This window comes from Gouania willdenowi, chromosome 9, assembly GCF_900634775.1.
Source record: "Gouania willdenowi chromosome 9, fGouWil2.1, whole genome shotgun sequence".
In the NCBI taxonomy this organism is placed as follows: Eukaryota; Metazoa; Chordata; class Actinopteri; order Blenniiformes; family Gobiesocidae; genus Gouania; species Gouania willdenowi.
Genome location: NC_041052.1, coordinates 28,295,511 through 28,316,550, shown reverse-complemented (window position 1 = coordinate 28,316,550; position 21,040 = coordinate 28,295,511). Strand labels below are relative to the sequence as shown.

General features: G+C 39.1%; 1 protein-coding gene and 1 long non-coding RNA gene across 7 annotated transcripts in view; one reads left to right on the top strand and one right to left on the bottom strand.

Moving 5' to 3' along the window:
• Window positions 1-21,040, top strand: part of fbrsl1 (fibrosin-like 1) — a 408,768-nt gene that overhangs the window by 334,533 nt on the left and 53,195 nt on the right. For all 6 annotated transcript variants that reach the window (XM_028458506.1, XM_028458504.1, XM_028458509.1 and 3 more), the window contains one exon: window positions 20,758-20,806. In XM_028458506.1, the coding sequence (XP_028314307.1) occupies window positions 20,758-20,806 (49 nt within the window). The remainder of the gene's footprint in view (window positions 1-20,757; window positions 20,807-21,040) is intronic.
• The window catches only part of LOC114470347 (uncharacterized), a 35,131-nt gene that overhangs the window by 2,284 nt on the left and 11,807 nt on the right, over window positions 1-21,040 (bottom strand). The window contains exon 3 of the long non-coding RNA XR_003674860.1: window positions 10,938-11,040. This is a non-coding gene — a long non-coding RNA (uncharacterized LOC114470347). The remainder of the gene's footprint in view (window positions 1-10,937; window positions 11,041-21,040) is intronic.

The following is a 21,040-nucleotide window of genomic DNA, read 5'->3' as shown; positions in this document are numbered from 1 at the left end:
AAAATAGGATTTAAACCAATAGGGATGTAACGATTCACTCAACTCCCGATACGATTCGATTCACAATACTGGGTTCACGATACGATTCTCTCACAATTTATTTTACAAAATTGGACTGTAGAAAAATGATGACTGAAAAATATTCCTTTATTTTTTGGGGGAAAAAAACTATAAAAAACTATACTGTTTTCCTTTTATTTTTCATTGTCAAAAGAATCCCTTGATAAACTATTCAAAACAATGCAATTTAACTAAAAATAAATCTTGAATGAAATAAATAAAGGAATAATACAAATGAAGAAGAAGCCTATTAATTTAAATTCTGGCTCTACAGTAAACTATGCAAAACTGCATAATAGTTCCTTTTCTTTTTAAAAGTGCAACTGAAAATTTATTTTGTGCCTTAACAATTGGACTTTTAAAAAAGCAGTCATTGTACTATATTTACATCAGATATTTGTTTGGACCAGCAAAGCTGGTAACCCAGTGGTCGGTTGCCATGCAGCTAATCTAGCTGTGAAAAAGAGATGCTATTCACTAGCAGACAGAGCTAATAAAAAAACTTGACTTTTTCAGATATTCACGTAATATTACAGATATTCTTTCGATGCTAAAGGGGTAAGGAATCATTTATGAACATGTTTACGAGTAGTAGGCGATTCCGCCTACTACTCTTAAACGCTTTTGGACAAGAGAAGATAAATAGATATAGATAAAAAAAGTACTGCGATTCAATTTTCAGAGTATCGATATGAACCGTGCAGTGATGTGCCGTGACCACTAGGGCTGGGTAGGCACGTTGCAAATTGAGACCACCAATGACAATTTCATATTTTTCTGCTGTCAAGTGTTAATTCAATTCAAATCAATTTTATTTGTATAAAGCAATTACCAACAAAGTCATCTAAACGCGCTCATCAAAATATAAAATTCATAATAAGAAAGAAAAAACCCAATAAGATCCACATGAACAAGTGTTTAGCCATCTAACAAAATCAACATCATAAACACCATTAAAGAAACATAAACAATTATTTAATATAGCCACCATACTCTCCCAACAAGATATATCTCATGCAGCAGCAGTCACGTGTCATCTATTCACTAATGTTCTGTGAACTTACGTATAGCATTTAGCATAGCGCAGTTACGTGCAAAGGCAGCTCTCTACGCTGCCTTTACGCGTAAATGGTTTTCATCTTGTGGACCTGACTGCGCATGCGCAAACACGTAAAATCACGCAATGGGAACGGAGGCAGAAGAGCGACGTGCCTTTGGGATGGGGCGTGGCCTCCCTCTGCCTTACAGCGGAGCGAAAAAAAAAAAAAAGACAGCTGTTGTGCAGCTGTTCCAGGAAATAGTGCTGTTTAGTAATTTGGGCTATGAAACGCACAAAATGCGGACACTTTCAAACTTGTAGGTACTGTAGGCTATTGGAAATGGAAAAATAAATAACTTATAATTAAAAAAAAAAAAAAAAAAATTATAATTAGATAATCAAAATATCAGTTCACCCTTGGGTAGGCACTGCCTACCTTGCCTACCCTGACAGCACGTCACTGGAACCGTGATACCTATGAATCGATTTTTAACTGCCTTACGATTAATCATTACATCCCTACTTGCTACATAACAAGGCAGCAGATCAGTCTAGTGATTTCCATTTGTTATTGAGGTAACACACTCATATTAATAAAATCCTGCTGTAAGCAGTGTTTGAACGCCTCATTTCACACAGTTCAGACAATCATATCCTTTACAAGATAAAACGTTACTGCTTTGGTTACATGAGGCCTGGGTGATATGGACCAATACTCATATCTACACATTTTTCCTCAAAATGGCAATAGGCGATACAAACCATGTATTTTTTATCAATAGTTTTACAAGAAAAACAATAACGGGTCAAAGTCAGTGGAGCCACAAAGAGCCTTTTATTAATCAAGCTGCACAATAACATTTTGTGTCACTTTTGACTTTTTTCTTAAGGCTGAAATGTAATTAAATTATGTAGTGTTGCTTTTTTCAGGGCAGTTCTGAGTTGCTGAAAGTCATTTTAGTGAGTAAAAAATTAAATCACATTCAGGACACTGTCTCTTTAAGTGTGGAAACGGCCCCATTAGCAGCAGCAGATCTCTGCTGAGGAGCGACAGAGAGTTAGTTAGAGAAGAGAAACACATGCAGTGTTTCCTCAAACGTCTCTCAGTGTTTAACACTCAGAACTGATAGTTTTACAGTACAGACAGACATCTGTACTGAGCCTCTGACAGACAGTCGCTAACACAGCTGACTGTCTGTATCCTTGCACGGGGGGGGGTAGTTTTTTAGATGAGCGAACTAACACTATAACACACACACAGCAATATAAACAGTGAGCAAAACTGGGTAGTTACATACCATGTCAGACGGCGTCTACTTCTAGAAACACTTTCTTTCTGAAAGCATGTCATGAGTCGGTGCATGCTGTGTCGAGAGACAGCTCGTCAAAATCCGCCTTACGCTGCTTTTGATTGGTTCATTATTGTGTGATGCCTGCCGTGGTTGGTTAGATTTAAGCACACGGAGACATGGATTGGTCTGGGATTGGTTATCTCGGTCAGTCAATCAGAGTTACTCGAGCTACGGCAGGCCATGAGGATCAAAGTTCATTATCATGAAAAAATGGGGAAATATAAGCATGAGAAATGTCAAGTGTGGCGTGTGGTGTGAGAATGTGTTAAATTGCATGACTGTAATCACGCAATTGGCAGCTCTGTAGTTCACCATATTAGTGCTAATCAGTGGAAAAACCTCTTTAAACAGTAACCTTTGGCCAAACTGCTGAAAGCCACCACCAAAACTCACGCACACACCACATTTAGGTATCCTGTCCAACACTGCAGTTCAGCCTCAAGGAGAAGCTTTGGTTTCAGCTGCCAGAAACTTGAATCCTAATGTCGGCATCAAAAGTAGATTTCACTTAACGTGCCACATCCCTTTTCAAAATGATCCAAGGGTTTTAGAGGCTTGCAGTTTGTTTGTGCTCTTTGGCTGTATAGGGTTACTCAAAGAGGTACCGAGGTGTGAGACATTTGGCAGATAATTCTGGTCTCAGATGCTCAATTCACCTCCCTCTTCAACAATGTCCAATCATCAGTAGCAATAGTAATCTTACTAACCTGGTCAGTTTTTTAGATTCTCAAAACAGGAACAAAATCTGCACCTCTAAAACAGTTTTTATTCAGATTTTGTTGTAGAGGAATAGCTTGCTGACCGAAGAGCCCATGACACAGTCAAACAGGTGGTTAGAAAGATGAGGGAATAGGATTTAGGGCAGCTGCAAGGTACAAATTGACTGGTTTGAAGGAGAAAGGATATTTAATTATTCAACTTCTCAAACATTTGAATTACGAATTTACATTCACAAATTGTGCAAGAGAGAATCTGTCTGACTTTAAATGCCCAGAGGAGTAAAACCATACCACACAGTGTTTTTCTCCAAGTGTGCTCTCTTTCTCTGCAGTCTTTCAATGGGTGTGGGTTGAGGCATTATAAGTCACAATTTTAATATTGCTGCATTATTAAAAAGATGCTGCCGAGTGTGTTGTTTTTCGCTCTTAAAAAATTGACCAAAGTCATAAGCACCTTGAGGAAGAAGGAAGGATGTATCTTGTGTGCCCTGAGATAAGCAATGACTCACCTAAGCATGGTACAGATAGTATGAAGAAAAGGTCTAATTGGACTTTTTATTGGGCATTGCTTAAAGCCACCTTTGTTATAACAAGCTGCTGTGTTGAGAGGTGCTGTTCCTACCAAGCTTGCTTGCAGCTCTCTGCAGGGCACTTACTGTATGTCACGGTGGGCCATTCAGTATGATGTGTATCTCTGTTAAAAAGCAGGTCTGCAGCAAAGGCTTTGACCAGCAATAGTATCATCATCACCTCCATGATCTACTTTACTGCAACAACGGAGCCGCATGGAGAGAGCTCTGGAGAAAGCTGTTTCTAAAAAAATCTGCCTGACAATAACATTTGCAAAAGCTTCTTCTCAGGCCACCGCCCACACTGTCAATAGTTTAAAGGCTTTGCAACAAAAAGATGATGTTGAATTGGGAAGAATGCGTTTCCGTGTCTTGTCCTATCATACTTCCTGTCTGTGCCCCAGATTGAACCTGGATTTGGTTTTTGCTGTTGACCAACCAATCAGAATCAAAGAGCAGCAGATGGGTATCTACAATCTCTGCTGCCTAGGAGCCCAGATAACCAGAAGAAAGCATAGATCTATATCAAAGCCAGAGAGTAATGTTGAACATTGAACATCCGGAATCCAGTGGGAGATTACTATAGACTGTTATCACAGCTGGCACACGACATTACACTGACATTAAAACCGAGAGGCGGCCATACCCTTGTCAGAGCCAACACAATAAATGTCTACTGCTTTTTTTTTCCTTCTTTGAATTTCTTTCCATCTTTCTTTCTCTTCTTTTTTTTTCTGGTAAAGCCTTTTACCATCCTCCTCCCAGAGTTACCCATGCTTTTTAACAACTGAGTTAGGATCTGGTGAAGCACAAAATATGTTGAATAGATTGTGATAGTTGAGATAATGTCTGTCTGCTTTTTGGCTGCGCATCATTGCAGTTTTGTTTCTGCCATTAGCATGGACAGGTTCACTTAACACAAATAATAGGACATGTTTGCCATAATATCCTGCAATTTGTAACTAATAATCAAGCAAATATAATTTTGTGAATATCTTTTCTTAACTCTTTATTTCTAACTTTTACTTATAACTATTTGAAACCCCATAGTACTACATCCAGCAATCCATTTGTTTTGAGTCACTTTCTGGAAGTAGACAAGGCTAGCTGCAATGGTGAAATATTATCTTTTTCTTCCATTCTTTTAATCTGGCTCAGGCAGAAAGTTGGCATTTTCAGTGTCAATGTATGACCCTCACTGTGTGTAGCGGCAAAAGCTTTCAATACTGTGTGTCTCTCTGCCTTACTGATGAAACAGGCCCCTGGATTCCCTTGATACAATGCTAATTTGTATTCTAAATTGACAAGTAGCTATGACTGCTGCACAGCCAAGGAAAGAGAAGAAGGAGGATTCCTAGTATGAGGCAGTAATCGAGATGAAGGATTATATTTTATACAAAGCTCAATGACCCCCAAGCCCCCATTCACTCTTTTCTCAGCCTTCAATTATTTTTGTCTGTTACTCGGGAAAGATAGGAAGCAAGAGTTTTCTTTGCTGCCTCTCTAAAACACATACATGTTTTGTATGTGCCAAAGATAATGTCTCAGTGGGATGTGTAGGACACCTTATGGTCAATATAGAAATGATTACCATCCAATTGATTATCTGTTGGTTGTCAGTTGTGTGGGACGCTTCTTTTCTCTATCTCATCAAGTTCACTCGAGGTTTCAGTGGGAGCTTGCATCTGTTCTGTCAAGCAGACGGCTGTGGCTGTGGTGATAGTAGTGGGTGGGAAATGGGTAGCATGTCTGTTCTTTGCGATTGCCTACCGCTGCTGTAACTTATAATAAACTACTGCTCAGGATGTCATTAAGTTTCTGGAACAGTATTTGGATAAAGCAGTGGATATAATTAATTTGTTCTCTACATTGCAACTTGAAAGCTTTATGCCAGCTATGCATTTGCACTGTTGTATTTAATGCAAAAATGCCATTAGTAGGCATTTCGGTTGATTGCCTACATAAAAGGGTAGATCAGCTACTAAATTGTCACATTGGTTTATGATTGGAATTGGTCAATTAATTAAACAACCAATTGCACTGATTGAGGACTGCTAACTCAGACCATCTTAAGTCTTCTGAAAAGCTGCTGCTTTGTGTAAAAATCATACTTAGATCTGAAAGTCAAATGGTAGAAAAAGGGTGTTTATAAGTATGAGCAATTAGTTTTATTTATGTAGTGCTTATTAGTATTCTCGTAGAGTAGTTAGCAATGGAGAGGTTCAACCCAACTGCTAACACTCAGCTTGTCAGTCTGTGTGTGCTATTTTTACAATAGACTGACATCCTGTCTAAGCTTTACCCCACACTCTTAGTCAGCTGTGATGGCTCCAGCACCTGCCACGACCCTGTTAAGCCTAATTTTTGCTTCTGCGTCAGGTCGATGCCCTAGCCCTCTACGTCGACGTAGGCCCCCACGCCGTAACCTTACGTGCACCTGCCAAAAATCCTGACTAGGTGTCAAGGCAACGCTGAATGTTAGTGCTGTGATTGTGATTGGCTGCATTAAACTCATCTTAAACCACCACAAACACTGTCTAAAAAGCAACGCAACTCATCACCGACTCCTAAATACAGAGTCACCAGTACCCGTTTAACTTTACTGTGTCTGTAAAGCTCTGCCCCGTGACAACGTGATCAACTTTAATCATCTTCCCCTGCTCAGTGTTTGAACTGTTGTTCCTGGCTAACTAAGAATAACTCAGTCCATGTGGTCTTCTAATTCTTTTTATACCAGCCTTTTTTCCGTGCTTCGTAAGTACACATTCACAGTCAGCAAGCTACCTCAAATACAACCGTTTCAGTGGGAACTTCCGGTTTACAAAATATAAGTCCGTTGAAGCAACGTTATTAGAATGTTACATTCTAACAACATCTCAATCAATAAACCTGCTCAGAGTCAGTAAGCCATTGATCCATGAGAGAAATTGGGTGACATCAATGCACTTCTCATACATATTTATATGACATACAAATAATTAAAACGGAGCAGTCAGAATAATCTATGTCACTACAACTTTTATCTACCTTTATCTATCTATCTTTAATTGTATCTGACATACATTTTTGTTTAATTATGCGTTTTTATGTGTTAGTATTTATTTTGTTTCCTCACAGGAGTTAAAAACTAATATTTTCTTTAAAAAATTATAAATATTTCTAAAAAATATGGAATTTACAAGATTTAAAGTGGAAAAAAATAAAATGAATAATGTGCAACTGTAAAGAATACAGAGCAAGCAATAGGAGCTCTCAGATCAAGAAGAGATTGAAGCCTTTTGGGGATTGCTTTGATATGAAACTGTGCGGTGTGGTAGGGTAATAGGAAAAAAAATGGATTAACTTATTAGATGCGGTTAATTGAATCTGGGTAATTGCTGGCTTTTCTGTTAAATCACAAACTTAACCTTAAGGGGCGACCGTGGCTCAGGTGGTAGTGGGTCGTCTTCTGATCGAGAGGTTGGGTGTTCGATCCCAGTACCTGACTATGTGTCGAAGTGTCCTTGGGCAAGACACTGAACCCTAAGTTGCTCCCAGTGGTCGACTAGCACCTTGCATGGCAGTCCTGTCCCACTGGTGTGTGAATGTGAGAGTGATTGGGTGAATGAGCTGATGTGTAAAGCGCTTTGAGACTGCTTCAGTGTGGTGATAAAGTGCTATATAAAATCAAGTCCATTTACCATTTACCATTTAACCAATGGATGCCTTTCATAAATTTGTGCCTCAGGGTTGTTTATTATACTGTTCTTTCCCTCTCTCACTAAATAGTTGTTGGAGTACTAGTGACTCAGGCACCCTTTAAATTTGAAATTGTTAGTTTAAAACAATCAGCAATGCAATTTTGATTGACATCCCCTAAATCTGGTAATTATGATTCTGTATGCTGCAATCTGACATATGATTTACTGGCTCTTTTTTCTTATCCTCCTTACTTCTTTTTACACCTCTCGAGAAGACAGGAGGGTTTACAGCTGCTGAGAGCTGGGCCCCAGCTGGGCCCTGTGACCTGCTTCTTTCTTTCTCACTCCTCCGTCTCCTCTCTCCAGCAGTCTCTTTCCTCAGGGAGCTCTTGAATGGTTCAGAGGAAGCTGAATCATAGAGCATGGCTAATGAATAGAATAGGGAAGGAAAGCTGAGGCCTGTTGATGGACCTCAAGAGAGGAGGCCAGGCTCCCGAAGCCCTAGGCTCAAATAGCAGACAGCTTCCTCAAAGGTCAGGCTTTCCGCGGCCCACTCCAAGTGTTTTTGGCGTCCAGGCAATGTGGCATGAAATTTTCCCCATTTAAAAAAAAAAAAGAAAAAAAAATTCCCTGTATCCTGGCATCCTGGCCCTTGCTCCTTTTTGTATTTTCTGTTCTACATATAACTCCCACTCACTGTCTCCTTTTTCCTGGTCTGTTTTTATTGATATACAAGTTTGTCTCAACAAAGAAAGTTTGACAATTTTGTTAGACATGACCGTTCCATACCATCTTTGCTGGTGACTCGAACTGCCAGCAGCACAATGAAAAAAAACTAAACAACAAACAGAATGCTCAGTAAATACACTGGCAAGCAAAATAGGGGTTCTGCCTCATGCATTTTTAAAGAAGCATAGGACAGGATTTGTGAAAAAATAAACATTAATTAAAAGTTTTTAATGCTATTGGAGCAGTGTTGGGAATAACGGCGTTTAAAATAACGGTAACAGCATTTTTGTAATTATTCAGTAACGGGGTAATCTAACTAATTACTTTTTACGCCGTTACAATGCCATTAACGTTACTGAATGCTAAATGTGGTGCGTTACATGCATTGATTAAATAAAATGTTATCCGAAAGCACCCCTGGCTTCATACGCAGCTGTAGTGAGGAGGTGGGTTAAAAACAAGGTGAGTGATTATGATTGGCTAAGGCGCCCTCATGTTTCATGATAGCCAATCAGAGCCAGTGTTTTTACACATGTGCCAGCACACGCGCCACACACACAACCACTACAGATTTGATGAAGCAGCAGAGATGGCGAGTGTTGAGCAGTTCGATGAAAAGTTGGCATTTTTAAGGTGGCGATACAAACATTACTTTAAATTAATTGTGGTCAAAGGCATGAAACCAGGAAAAAGGCACAGCTGAGGAAGTTCAACCTGCCCCAGGAGCTGCTGATCATGTTCTACACCTCCATCATTCAGTCTGTTCTGTGCACCTCCATCATTGTCTAGTTTGGATCTACAACCAAACTAGACAGACACAGACTACAACGGATAATCAGGACTGCAGAAAAGATCATTGGTGTTGATCTGCCCTCCATCCAAGACTTATACCTGTCCAGGGTCAGGAAACGGGCAGGTAGCATCACTGCAGACCCCTCACACCCTGCACACAATCTGTTTAAACTCCTCCCCTCCGGCAGACGCTACAGATCACTGTACGCAAAAACTACCAGCCATAAAAACAGTTTCTTCCCCCAGGCTGTCATTCTGATCAACTCTAAACAGTCATAGAGTGTCAGACTTGTTTCTGTTACTGTGAAATAACCTGGAACTAAACATATCAACCCTGGATCAACCTGTCACTGAGAATGTTCATGGACATAATATTTTCATTTAAATGTTCACCTGCACTACTCATCAATGCACTACTGCACTATTATCTTGTTATTATTATTGTATTTTTATTTCATTTCATTATTATTATTATTATTATTATTATTATTATTATTATTATTATTATCATTATTATTATTATTATTATTATTATTATTATTATTATCTTGTTATTTTATTTAGTTTGCACATATTAGTCTAACTACTCTTTATATTTATGTTTATACTTCTTTTTTATTTATTTTTCTTTTTTCTAGTTGATTGTTTTTATTAGTGTAACTACTCTTTATATTTATGTTATACTTCTTTTTTATTTATTTTTCTTTATTCCAGTTGATTGTTATTATTTAATGTTACACTATCAGAGAGAGCACAGTTCACCAAGACAAATTCCTCGTGTGTATTCAATACATTACTTGGTCAATAAAGTTGATTCTGAACGTGCATGTGAAGTGTTCATTATATCCAGGAGTGAAGACTTTGTCGACATCTGTTGTAAGCAACTCAAATTTAATGAAGCACCTCACAACGATACACGCATCTAAAAAATCTGAATTCTGACATATAGCAACTTTTTTTTTAACAGTAACACAAATAGTTAGAGTAATTCAATTACTAACTCAGTTACTTTTTGGAACAAGTAGTAACTATAACTAATTATTTTTTTAAAGTAATGTTCCCAACACTGCTAATGAGTGATGAAGCATTCAAAACCAAAAAGAATGAACCCACACACATATATTCCGATTTCCTTAAACTGGATGTGTAATGCATCTTGTACTGCATTATGTCCGAATTGTCACGTCATTTTGGAGTTTTTGTTTCTTGATCCTGCCCTATGCTCCTTTAAAGAAGTCCTTTGGCAAAATAACCTTGTAATTGTTGGTTATATGTCTTGGCAGGTTAAATTCACCGCATTATAACCTAAATTTGGTTTGTGATGTTACTTAGGATACAAGTGGTATAGAAAACCATTCATCGCATAGGAATCTTGGCACAAGGTGAATAGTATTTTCTCTTCTATGTTAAAGAAACACACTGTGTCTGTTTCACTCCCTGAGTAACCACTCTGGTCATATGAACTATTTTAACTGTTACAGTCAGTTATACTATTACCTATCCAGTGTTTTTGGTTTTGTGACCCTGTGCCACACTATGCCTGTCCAAGTTCCCATGTCCATTTAACAAACTTAATTTCATTCAGGGTCTAATTTTACTTCCAAGCTTTTTGGGGTCTGTAATTCAAGGTTGAGGGCTTACCACTGCAGTGCTGTGACTTGGTACTGGAACATTTAATGCCATTGAAAGCTAACCAAGAGCCTGTGTTTTATTCTGGCTCCCTGGATCTGGGTGAGGGAGAGCAAAGCACAACACTGTCTTTCATCCATAGTCTCTCTATCACTTTGGGTGAAAATGTTTTAAGTTTAGCTGGGTGCTCACTCTCCTCTCAGTGTTCTATTAAGACTAAAGAGCATTTGCTGATTTCTTCATGCAACATGCACTGTATAGATCCTGCAGTTTATATAGACAGTGGTAGTCACACATAACTGTTACTAAATTTCCCTTTGGAGTCTATAGTGATTCTTTTGTCATGACATTTCTAGAGGTGTACTCACACTGCTAGCTCGGACCATTACAAGCTCACAGCAGGAATCCCCTCCTCTCCTGTCCCTCTGCTGGCATGGTGCAAGGACTCGCTCACCAGCTCACTCGTTCCACCTGGTTTCCACAGACAAAAACGTCATCACGTTAATTTACATCCTCATTAACCGACTCTGGGTTTGTTGTTGACAGTACATGCTGTTGAATTCATATCTGCTGTTGCGTAGAGTAACTATACGTCCAGATTTACCCGGACATGTCCTCTTTTCATGTCTTGTATGGCAGGATTTTACGATCGGACTTTGTTTCCCAGGGCCCCTGAACGCATCTCGGGAACACATTAATTTAAATGACCATAATTGTGCTCATATTTGCTCTATCGGAGAAATTCTACCAGTTTATGAAAGCTAAGAAATTGGTCTTTATAGCCAGTGTCATGTGACGGAAACATTAAAAATGCCGCTTTGTGAGAGAGAGATATTAAAAGTGACCAAATAGCGGTGGATTTAATAAAAAATGAAGACTCTCTTGGATGATAAAACCACCGTGGATGGAGGTTCAGAGGGATTTAAAAACAAAAAAGGAAACTGAGCATATAAGTTAAGGTAAGATCTGTTCATTTCTGGATCAATAAATGTCATTCTGCTTTTGCGTAGCTAGTCATTGTGCACATTAACGTAAGTGTAGTGGAGCAAATATCTCCCTGACGCGGTGCGAGTTCAACCTGAAACTCGGTCAACGGGTTCCATATACCCCGAGTGTGTGTATCTGTTATTTTGGAGTAATTTGGTCATTTCAAAATGTTTATTTTAATTTTATTTCACTTCTGGACGGCCCCAAAATGAAACCTATTCAGCTTTTGACCCCAGGGTGTGAGGGGGCGCTAGCGCACCATCTATATCTATTTCACTGCACAGCTCACTTCCGGTGCGTGAACAAACTCCCGTGGACTTCTCTTTTCTCTTTTGCGGAAAAATACTTTTTACAGTTCTTTATTTGGTGATGACATTCGCTATTTAGACCGGACAGACCTCACCCGGAAGTTATTGACGGCAATGGCTGCTGTGTTTAAAGCTGCACATTTCTCAGCAGCGCGTGTGTGAGAGAACCAACGGAGGAGATGAGAGTCCAAGGTAGAGAGTCTCACACACACACACACACCGATCAGGTGCGCTTCACTATCGATCACCGTCTGTGTGTGTGTGTGTGTGTGCGCGCGTGTGTGTGTGTGACACCCGTCCATTGGGTGGTAGTGACTGTAGTGTTGGGTCAGATCAGTAAACTGTGCTACATAGTGAAGCCCGCCTGATGATTACTGCAGCTTCACTCACGACACACCTGCCACTACACCTAACTACTGAAAATAGAGAAGTTTAGTGAAAGTTAGGCAGGCACACACACACTAAACGACAACAAAAAATATGAAAATGACTCAAAATACACAAAACTAAATATTTATACAAAAATTACACAAAAGACAACACAGAAAAATACACCAAATGACAACAAAAACATGAAAATGACTCAAAATACACTAAACTAAATACTTATAATCCCACATGAATGCATACTTTCGACGGGCACTGTACATTACAGAAAAATACACCAAACGAAAAAAATATAAAAATGACTTTTAAAAAAAAAACACATTTATCATGCACATGTCTCATAGAAATTAAACCAGGGAAATTGCACACGCTATTTTACTTTACACCTGCAAATATACCCCTTTATAATGCTACAGAGTATGTTGTAATTATTATGCCTATAATTGACAACTCTTCTTAAGCTCCTACTATATGAATACATACTTCCGCCGGGCACTGTACTCGACTTCAAAAAAACATACATTTACAGAAAAATACAACAAAAATATGAAAATGGCTCAAAATACACAAAACTAAATATTTATACAAAAAATACACAAAATTACTCCTGAATCACACTACAATAGCAACAAAAACAATAATTATACAAAAATACACATGACTCAAAAAAAAATACATTACAAAAAAAAAAAAAAAACAAATTAAAAAACAGCAAACATTTATGCACAAAAAGACAACAGAAAGATACACAAATACACGACTCCAAAAAACATACATTACAGAAATATACACCATACAAAAAATATAAAAGTAATGATGAACCCACATTTTGCACCCACAAATATACCCCCTATGCTCCCACATGAATACATACTTCCGACGGGCACTGTACTAGTAGTTGTTTCAATGATTAAGAGACTTAAGGAAGGTTTATGTGATATATTTCATGGACAGATTGTTATAATACATAATAAAGGTGATTGACTTGAGTCACCACTGATTTCAGATTAATTTTGTGTCTTGGTAAAGAGACATCAACAGGACAACAATTATGTGCAGGGCTGCACTAATGTTGTCCTCGTTCAACAGCCACTGCACACGCCGTCAGAAAAGCTTCCAGTAAATATTTTACAAATCTATGATGTGACAAAAAAAAGTGCACTGAAACTGACATGGAAATATTATGTGATAATAAAGATATACAAGTTATTTTGGGGGGAGTCATACTTATGATTAAAAGTTATGATTGTATTATTATAAAGTTTATAATTCTCAGATTTCTAAAAAGAAAGGTCTTAAAACACAAGTCATATTTGATGCAAATCCACAACTATTAGATATAAATTCAGAATTATACACCTGTCATTAGAAAAGGTCATAATTACGAGATAAAGCCTTGATTATGCTTTGGATAACAAGTTAAAACTGGAAGACTAATATATAATAATGGCTTGTATTTATATAGAGCTTATTTCGAGGGGACTCTTAAAGTGCATACAGAAACCATTATTCATTCACAACAGTCACTCACACAGTCATACCGGTGGTGGTATGCTACAATGTAGCCACAGCTTCCCTGGGGCATAGGCAAGGCAAGGCAAGGCTAATTTATTTGTATAGCGCATTTCATACACAAGGCAACTCAATGTGCTTTACATGATAAAATATTTAACAGCTTAAAATGAATAAGAACATTTAAAATCAATAAGAACATTTAAAATCATCAGTAAAATCAATTGATATCATCAACAGACACATTACATCAACAACGTGACCAAAAATCTCCCTCTCAATCATACGCAGCAGAGAAAAAACTTCAGCTCTGCTTGCAGTTTGTTCCACTTCTTTGCAGCATAGCAACTAAACGCAGCATCACCATGTTTACTGTACATTCTGGTCTCCACTATCTGACCTGTGTCCATAGATCTGAGAGACCTGCTGGGTTCATACCTGACTAACATGTCACTGATGTATTCTGGACCAAACCCATTCACAGATTTATACACCAGCAGCAGAACTTTAAAGTCTGTTCTGAGGCTGACTGGGAGCCAGTGTAAAGACTTTAAAACTGGAGTAATGTGCTCTGACCTCTTTGTTCTGGTTAAGACCCGAGCTGCAGCGTTCTGAAACAGCTGTAGCTGTTTGATGCTCTTTTGGGGATTTCCTGTCAGAAGACCATTACAATAGTCCAGTCTGCTGAAGATGAAATAATGGACCAGTTTCTACTCATCTTTTTGAGTCATTAAACCTTTCACTCTGGAGATGTCCTTTAGGTGGTAGAAAGCTGTTTTTGTGATAGATTTGATCGGACTGCTGAATGTCAGATCTGAGTCAATCAGAACACCAAGGTTTTTGACTTGGTCTTTATCTTTTAAAGATCGAGACTCAAGATACTTGCTGACAGCTGTCCTCTTTTCCTTGTTACCAAAGACAATCACCTCCATCTTGTCATGATTTAGTTGAAAGAAGTTTTCATTCATCCAGCAGTCACACAATGGTCCTCAATGGGACCATAGTCATCTGGGTTCAGTGATAGATATAGTAGTGTGTCATCTGCGTAGCTCTGATAATCACCTTTTCAATTACAGAAAACAATGTGTGTGAGTTGTTGACATTTTTGGCAATAATTTCAGAAAAGTATTGCTTGCTACTTGTAGCTAGCTAGCTTTCTACTTAGCTTTCCAGTTGAGCCAGCAAATAAAAAAATGAGTAGATGATTACCTCAGAGTCAGATGGTAAATGATAGTTTGTTGTTGAAGTATCTTATCCTTTCTCAGAAGAAAAAGTACATGTTTAGTAAATAAGTTCCTCTGTGAGCTCCACTCTGCTCTTTTGCTGCCGGAAGTCTGGGTGGAGGCGTGGCTGTCATTTCACGCCTACGGCCCTTCTGACCACCACAATATTCATGCACAATTCATAACCATTAATACGAGGCAATGTGGGTAAAGTGCCTTGCCCAAGGACACAACGACAATGACTTGAATGGAGCAAGATTTCATACCCCCAACCCTTCAATTACTGGACGACCCACTCTACCACTGATCAATCAATCAATCAATCAATCAATCAATCTTTATTTGTATAGCGCCAAATCATAACCAATGGTATCTCAAGGCACTTTACAGTAGAGCAGTCTTAAGGACGGACTCTTCATTTTATGGATACACACATATGCATATATACGTATATACACATACATATGTATCCCACACCCAACATGAATTCATCATGGCGGCAAGGAAAACCTTCTGTTAAGCAGCAGGAACCTTGTGTGGATCCCATTCCTATGATGAACAGCCATCCACGTTATGCTGTGTTGGGTGTGTGCAGAGGAGAGGGTGGAGACAGAGTTGTTGAGACTCTGTAACTCCACACTAAGGATCCCACGGACCTGCAAGACCAAAGCCAGAAGGAGTACAGGAGCAAACACACAAGGGAAGAAGCAGACATAGAGGGAGTGTTTGAGAGAGGAATGGGACCCTCTCCGGTCCCTCTCTAGCCTAAATGACCTCTCTCTTAACGCCCTCTCCAACCCCCCCCGGCAGTCTATGCCTATTGCATCTTAATTATGAGCTATGAGCTGGTTCCTAACTAAAAGCTTTACCAAAGAGGAATGTTTTGAGCCTAACCTTAAAGGTAGAGAGGGTGTCTGCCCCCCGAACCGTGGTTGGTAGATGGTTCCAGAGAAGTGGGGCCTGATAACTGAAAGCTCTTCCTCCTATACTACTTTTAGAGACAAATGGAACAACGAGTAGGCCAGCATTTTGAGAGCGTAGTGTTCTGGGGGGATTGTATGGCACTACAAGCTCCTTGAGATAGACTGGTGCCTGTCCATTTAGGGCTTTATAAGTGAGAAGAAGAATCTTGAATTCTATTCTATATTTTATGGGAAGCCAATGCAGAGAGGCTAATACAGGAGTAATGTGATCTCTTCTCCTAGTTTTAGTCAGTACACGTGCTGCAGCATTTTGAACCAGCTGAAGTGTCTTAAGCGACTTGCTCGGGCAGCCTGCTAAAAGAGAATTACAATAATCCAGTCTAGAGGTAACAAAAGCATGGACTAGTTTTTCGGCGTCGCCCTGAGACAGGATAGATCTGATTTTAGCAATGTTACGGAGATGAAAGAAGGCAGTTCTTGAAGTTTGTTTTATGTGAGAGTTGAAGGATAAATCCTGATCAAATAGAACCCCAAGGTTTCTAACAGTTGTGCTTCGTGCCAGAGTAATGCCATCTAGGGCAGTTAGGCTAGCATAGGTTTCTCTAAGGTGTCGTGGGCCCAGTACAATGACCTCAGTCTTGTCTGAGTTGAGAAGAAGAAAATTTTGGTCCATCCAGGCCCTAATGTCCTTTAGACAGGCCTCAAGTTTAGATAGCTGATTTGTCTCACCTGGCTTCATTGATACATACAGTTGGGTATCATCAGCATAGTGAAAGTTAACAGAGGATTTTCTCATAACATTACCAAGGGGGAGCATATAGATACAGAAGAGGATTGGACCTAGCACAGAGCCCTGAGGAACCCCGTAGCTTACTTTAGTGTACACAAAAGACCTATTATTCACGTGTACAAACTGGTACCTATCAGATAGGTAGGACTTAAACCAGTTTAGGGCAGTCCCTGTGATTCCAAGTAATTTCTCTAATCTCTCTAGTAGAATATAGTGATCGATAGTGTCAAAAGCTGCACTAAGATCTAATAAAACCAGCACTGAGAGTCGTCCTTCATCTGAAGCCCAGAGTAGATCATTAGTTACTTTAACTAAAGCAGTCTCTGTGCTGTGTTGAGCTCTAAAACCTGACTGGAAGTCCTCGAACAGGCTGTTGTTTTGAAGAAATTCACAGAGCTGAGCCGCCACAACTTTCTCAAGAATCTTTGAAATAAAAGGAAGATTAGATATAGGCCTGTAGTTTGCTAAAGTGCTGGAATCAAGAGTAGGTTTTTTGAGAAGGGGTTTGATTACAGCTACTTTAAAGGACTGTGGCACGTAGCCTATTGATAGGGATATATTTATTGTCTCCAACAAAGATGGGCAGACTAGGGGAACAACTTCTTTGAACAGCTTAGTTGGGATCGGATCTGAAAAGCAGGTCGATGGTTTGCAGGATGAAATAATAGAGTTAAGTTCCTGAAGTCCTATATGTGTGAAACAGTTTAGGTTAGGCCTATTTACATTTAATGGTACAGCAGGCCCAGGTGAAGGCAGGGAGTGGCTAATTTTATCTCTAATCTTATGAATTTTATCGTTAAAAAATGTCATAAAGTCCTCACAGCTGAGGGCTAGAGGAATCATGGGCTCAATAGAGCTCTGACTTTGTGTTAGCCTGGCTACAGTGCTGAAAAGGTACCTCGGATTATTTTTATTTTCTTCAATTAGTGAGGAATAGTATGTAGATCGACTATGTCGTAAGGCTGTCATGTATTTACTATGGCTTTCTTGCCAGAGTATTCGTGACTCCTCTGTTTTATTGGAGCGCCACATTCTCTCTAATTTACGGGTTGTTTGATCCACGGTCACCCCAATATTTAGGTTATTGGCTCGTCTTCCTTTGTTTCTGTCCACAGTATAATCTTATATTTAGTTCTTAAAAATGTGTTTATGGTTATTTTACTGATGAATTATTGTTACACATCATCCAACATGTGCAGATATAATTATATATAAATGTGTAGATTGAACCAACAGTTAGAGAAACAATTTTATTGAATACAAACCAAACAACAGGCAGTGTTGGGAACGTTCCTTTAAAAAAGTAATTAGTTATAGTTAATCACTACTTGTTCCAAAAAGTAACTGCGTTAGTAACTAAATTACTCTGTAATAAAAGTAACTCATTACCAAGGAAAGTAACTATTTGCGTTACTATTAAAAAAAAAAAAGTTGCTCTATGTCAAATAATTCACATTTTTTAGATACGTGTGTCGTGAGGTGCTTCATTAATTTTCAGTTGCTTACAACAGATGTTGACAAAGTCTTCTCTCCTGGATATAATGAACAACTCACATACACATTCTTGCCTTTGACCATAATTAATATAAAGTAGTGTTTGTATCGTCACCATAAAAAGGACAACTTTTCATCAGACTGCTCCATTCTCACCATCTCTGCTGCTTCATCAAATCTGCTCTGTGTGTGTGTGTACTGGCACGTCGCCTTAGCCAATCATAATCGCTCACCTTGTTTTTAACCCGCCTCCTCTTGCTGGCACATGTGTAAAAACACTGGCTCTGATTGGCTACCATGAAACATGACGCCGCCTAAGCCAATCACAATCGCTCACCTTGTTTTGAACCCACCTCCTCAAAACAGCTGAAGTCAGAAGCCGGGGAAGCTTTCGGATAACATTTTATTTAATCAATGCATGTAACGCACCGCATTTAACGTTCAGTAACGATAACAGCGTTGTAACGGCATAAAAAGTAATTAGTTAGATTACCCCATTACTGAAAAACAAACGCCGTTACATAACGCTGTTATTTTAATTGTGACAGAGATTGGCCAACCATAGTTCTGCTTCGAGGGAACGCATCACTATGCGATTGGCCGCCGTGCCGCTAGGGGGTTGTGGCTGTGTTGTTACAAATGAGCATTAAAAAGCCATTGTTTATCTTATGGTAACAGAAAACAATGTTTTATGTTTTTTAAGCATCTTAAAATGTAATTTATTTCTGTAATGTTACTTACCTACTGTACCTAACCATGTGTGTTTTGTTGGACACAAACACTTTATTTTTCAATATAAACATATGCAAAAAGTAAACAAAGTATGAAATTGTATCGAGCGCACTGTCGACCACTCCGGTCAACATTCACACCGGGAGCGAGGGGCCCCCGACTCCGGCGTAGAGCGGAGAGGGAGCAGTGAGGTAATCTGATCCACGGCCCTGGGAAGCAGGGAGTTGGGGAGCGCTACCTGCGTCTACGGCTTTGATTTTACACAGAACCAAATATCAGGCTTTATGGTTGTCCTCTGTCTTCATGAATTATCTGTGATGTCGTTCATGTTTATCTCTCAGAGAATCTCTTCAGCTATCTCCGACCTTTTCATCTGACCAACGAGCACCTCTGACATGTCATTGACGTTTACGTGCCGTAAAACATTGCACGGTACTAACATTATCACGTTGCACGCACGTCAAGTTGTTTATGTGTGCAGGCACAGCCAACTATGCTCCTATGGCACGCTATTTGGCCCACCTCTTCTAGCGGGACCATTGAGCTCAAGTGAGCCGTTAAGCCCCCTGCAGTACAGTTAACACCTACGCAGACCAGACAATGGCCCCCTATGGTTTCACACTTGCACAGAGCTGGTTTGGAACGGTCCCAGCTGGCAGTGTGAGTACACCCTTAAGAGTCTGTAACCTTCTGGTCTGGCCCTTTTGTTGGATTAAATGTGTGGTTTTGAAACAAATTAATCATCACTTGTTTAATGTAATTTGTTCGATTGGAAAATTTTCATGGCTTCTGTATCAGATATTTATATTGAAGAGAATAGTTCTGCCCTTCATCGGTAAGCTGCTGTGGCTGTGGCGGCTAAATCAGAAGCCCAAGCAAAAAGTAACGATGTGGCATTAAGGGAAAAATTGTGAGTCTTTGGAAGGAAGAGGAAGCTTGCTTGGTGAAAAACTAACAAATATGCAAAGGACAGCCATCTGTGTTTACAAAACCATTTGCTTTCTCTCTGTTTCTTTTGTGCGTACTCTTATTCACTGTTCATTCTTTACATATGCTCCCATTGTGCAGCATAAAACTCAAGAATGGCAGTTAAGGACACTTGATTTGTTTGGATGAAACATATGTTCAGCTTTTACAGATTCTTGCCAGTCTGTGAATCTCAGATGAGAAGAGCTAAATCAGCTGTGGCTTATAACAAAAACAATGGCATGAGCATTGCAGCAAGCATTAGTCAATCCCAGGTCACCTGTAGCTACATATTTAACTTGCCTCCATCAATATGACTGAGGTGGTAACAAATTAGGGTTTCTGTGTAGTCCTTCAGTTTCTAAAAAAAGAAAATCAATCAATTGAAAGCTAAAATTCAATTTTGTCATTGATCAACCCATGCCATGAACAAAGTGTCTTTTTAGTTTTTGTGATCCTATTGTTGTTTGTTTTGTTTGTTTTTTCAACTGAAGATAAACATATGATTTATGTCTATGCATATTAAAACTCAGATTTCTGCATAGCTATTTCACACATTTTAATGACATCATAAGGCTCCTAAGCTGGCACCTCAGTGCCATCTAATGTTATCTTACTGACAAATTCTAGACAGGGACCATCTGGTACAAAAGAAGCTATTATGTATGATGATAATTGACCACTTAATGTTATGTCTGAGCTTCATTGCTCAGTCTCTATGTGCCTCAACAAGTCTTTTACCAAGCAGTTTAAATGTGTGCCAGCACTTGAATTTGCATTAGTGGTGATGAAATAACTTAAATGAGTCTAATTTGGTAATGGGATTTACTGCTATTCATTTCATGATAATCTGCTTGTGTTTCCAGGTTTCTGATGTAGGATCTGAGAGGCTTTTTTCTTCCACCCCACCAGAAGGTAAGATGCTGCTCTGCTCTTTCCTCTACTTTTCATTGTACTTCACTGGCCTTACACATCTACGCTGTGCAAAATCTCAAGTACTAATGCAGCTATATCCATTCAGATTTAAATGTCACAAGACAAACAAGGTCTGGTTACTACATATACATGTGTTTGAGCCTCATTGCAGTGCAGCGTTTCTTGGACGACCCCTCCAAAGGCTTAGCCCTAGTGCATGATTTAGGGTGTAGT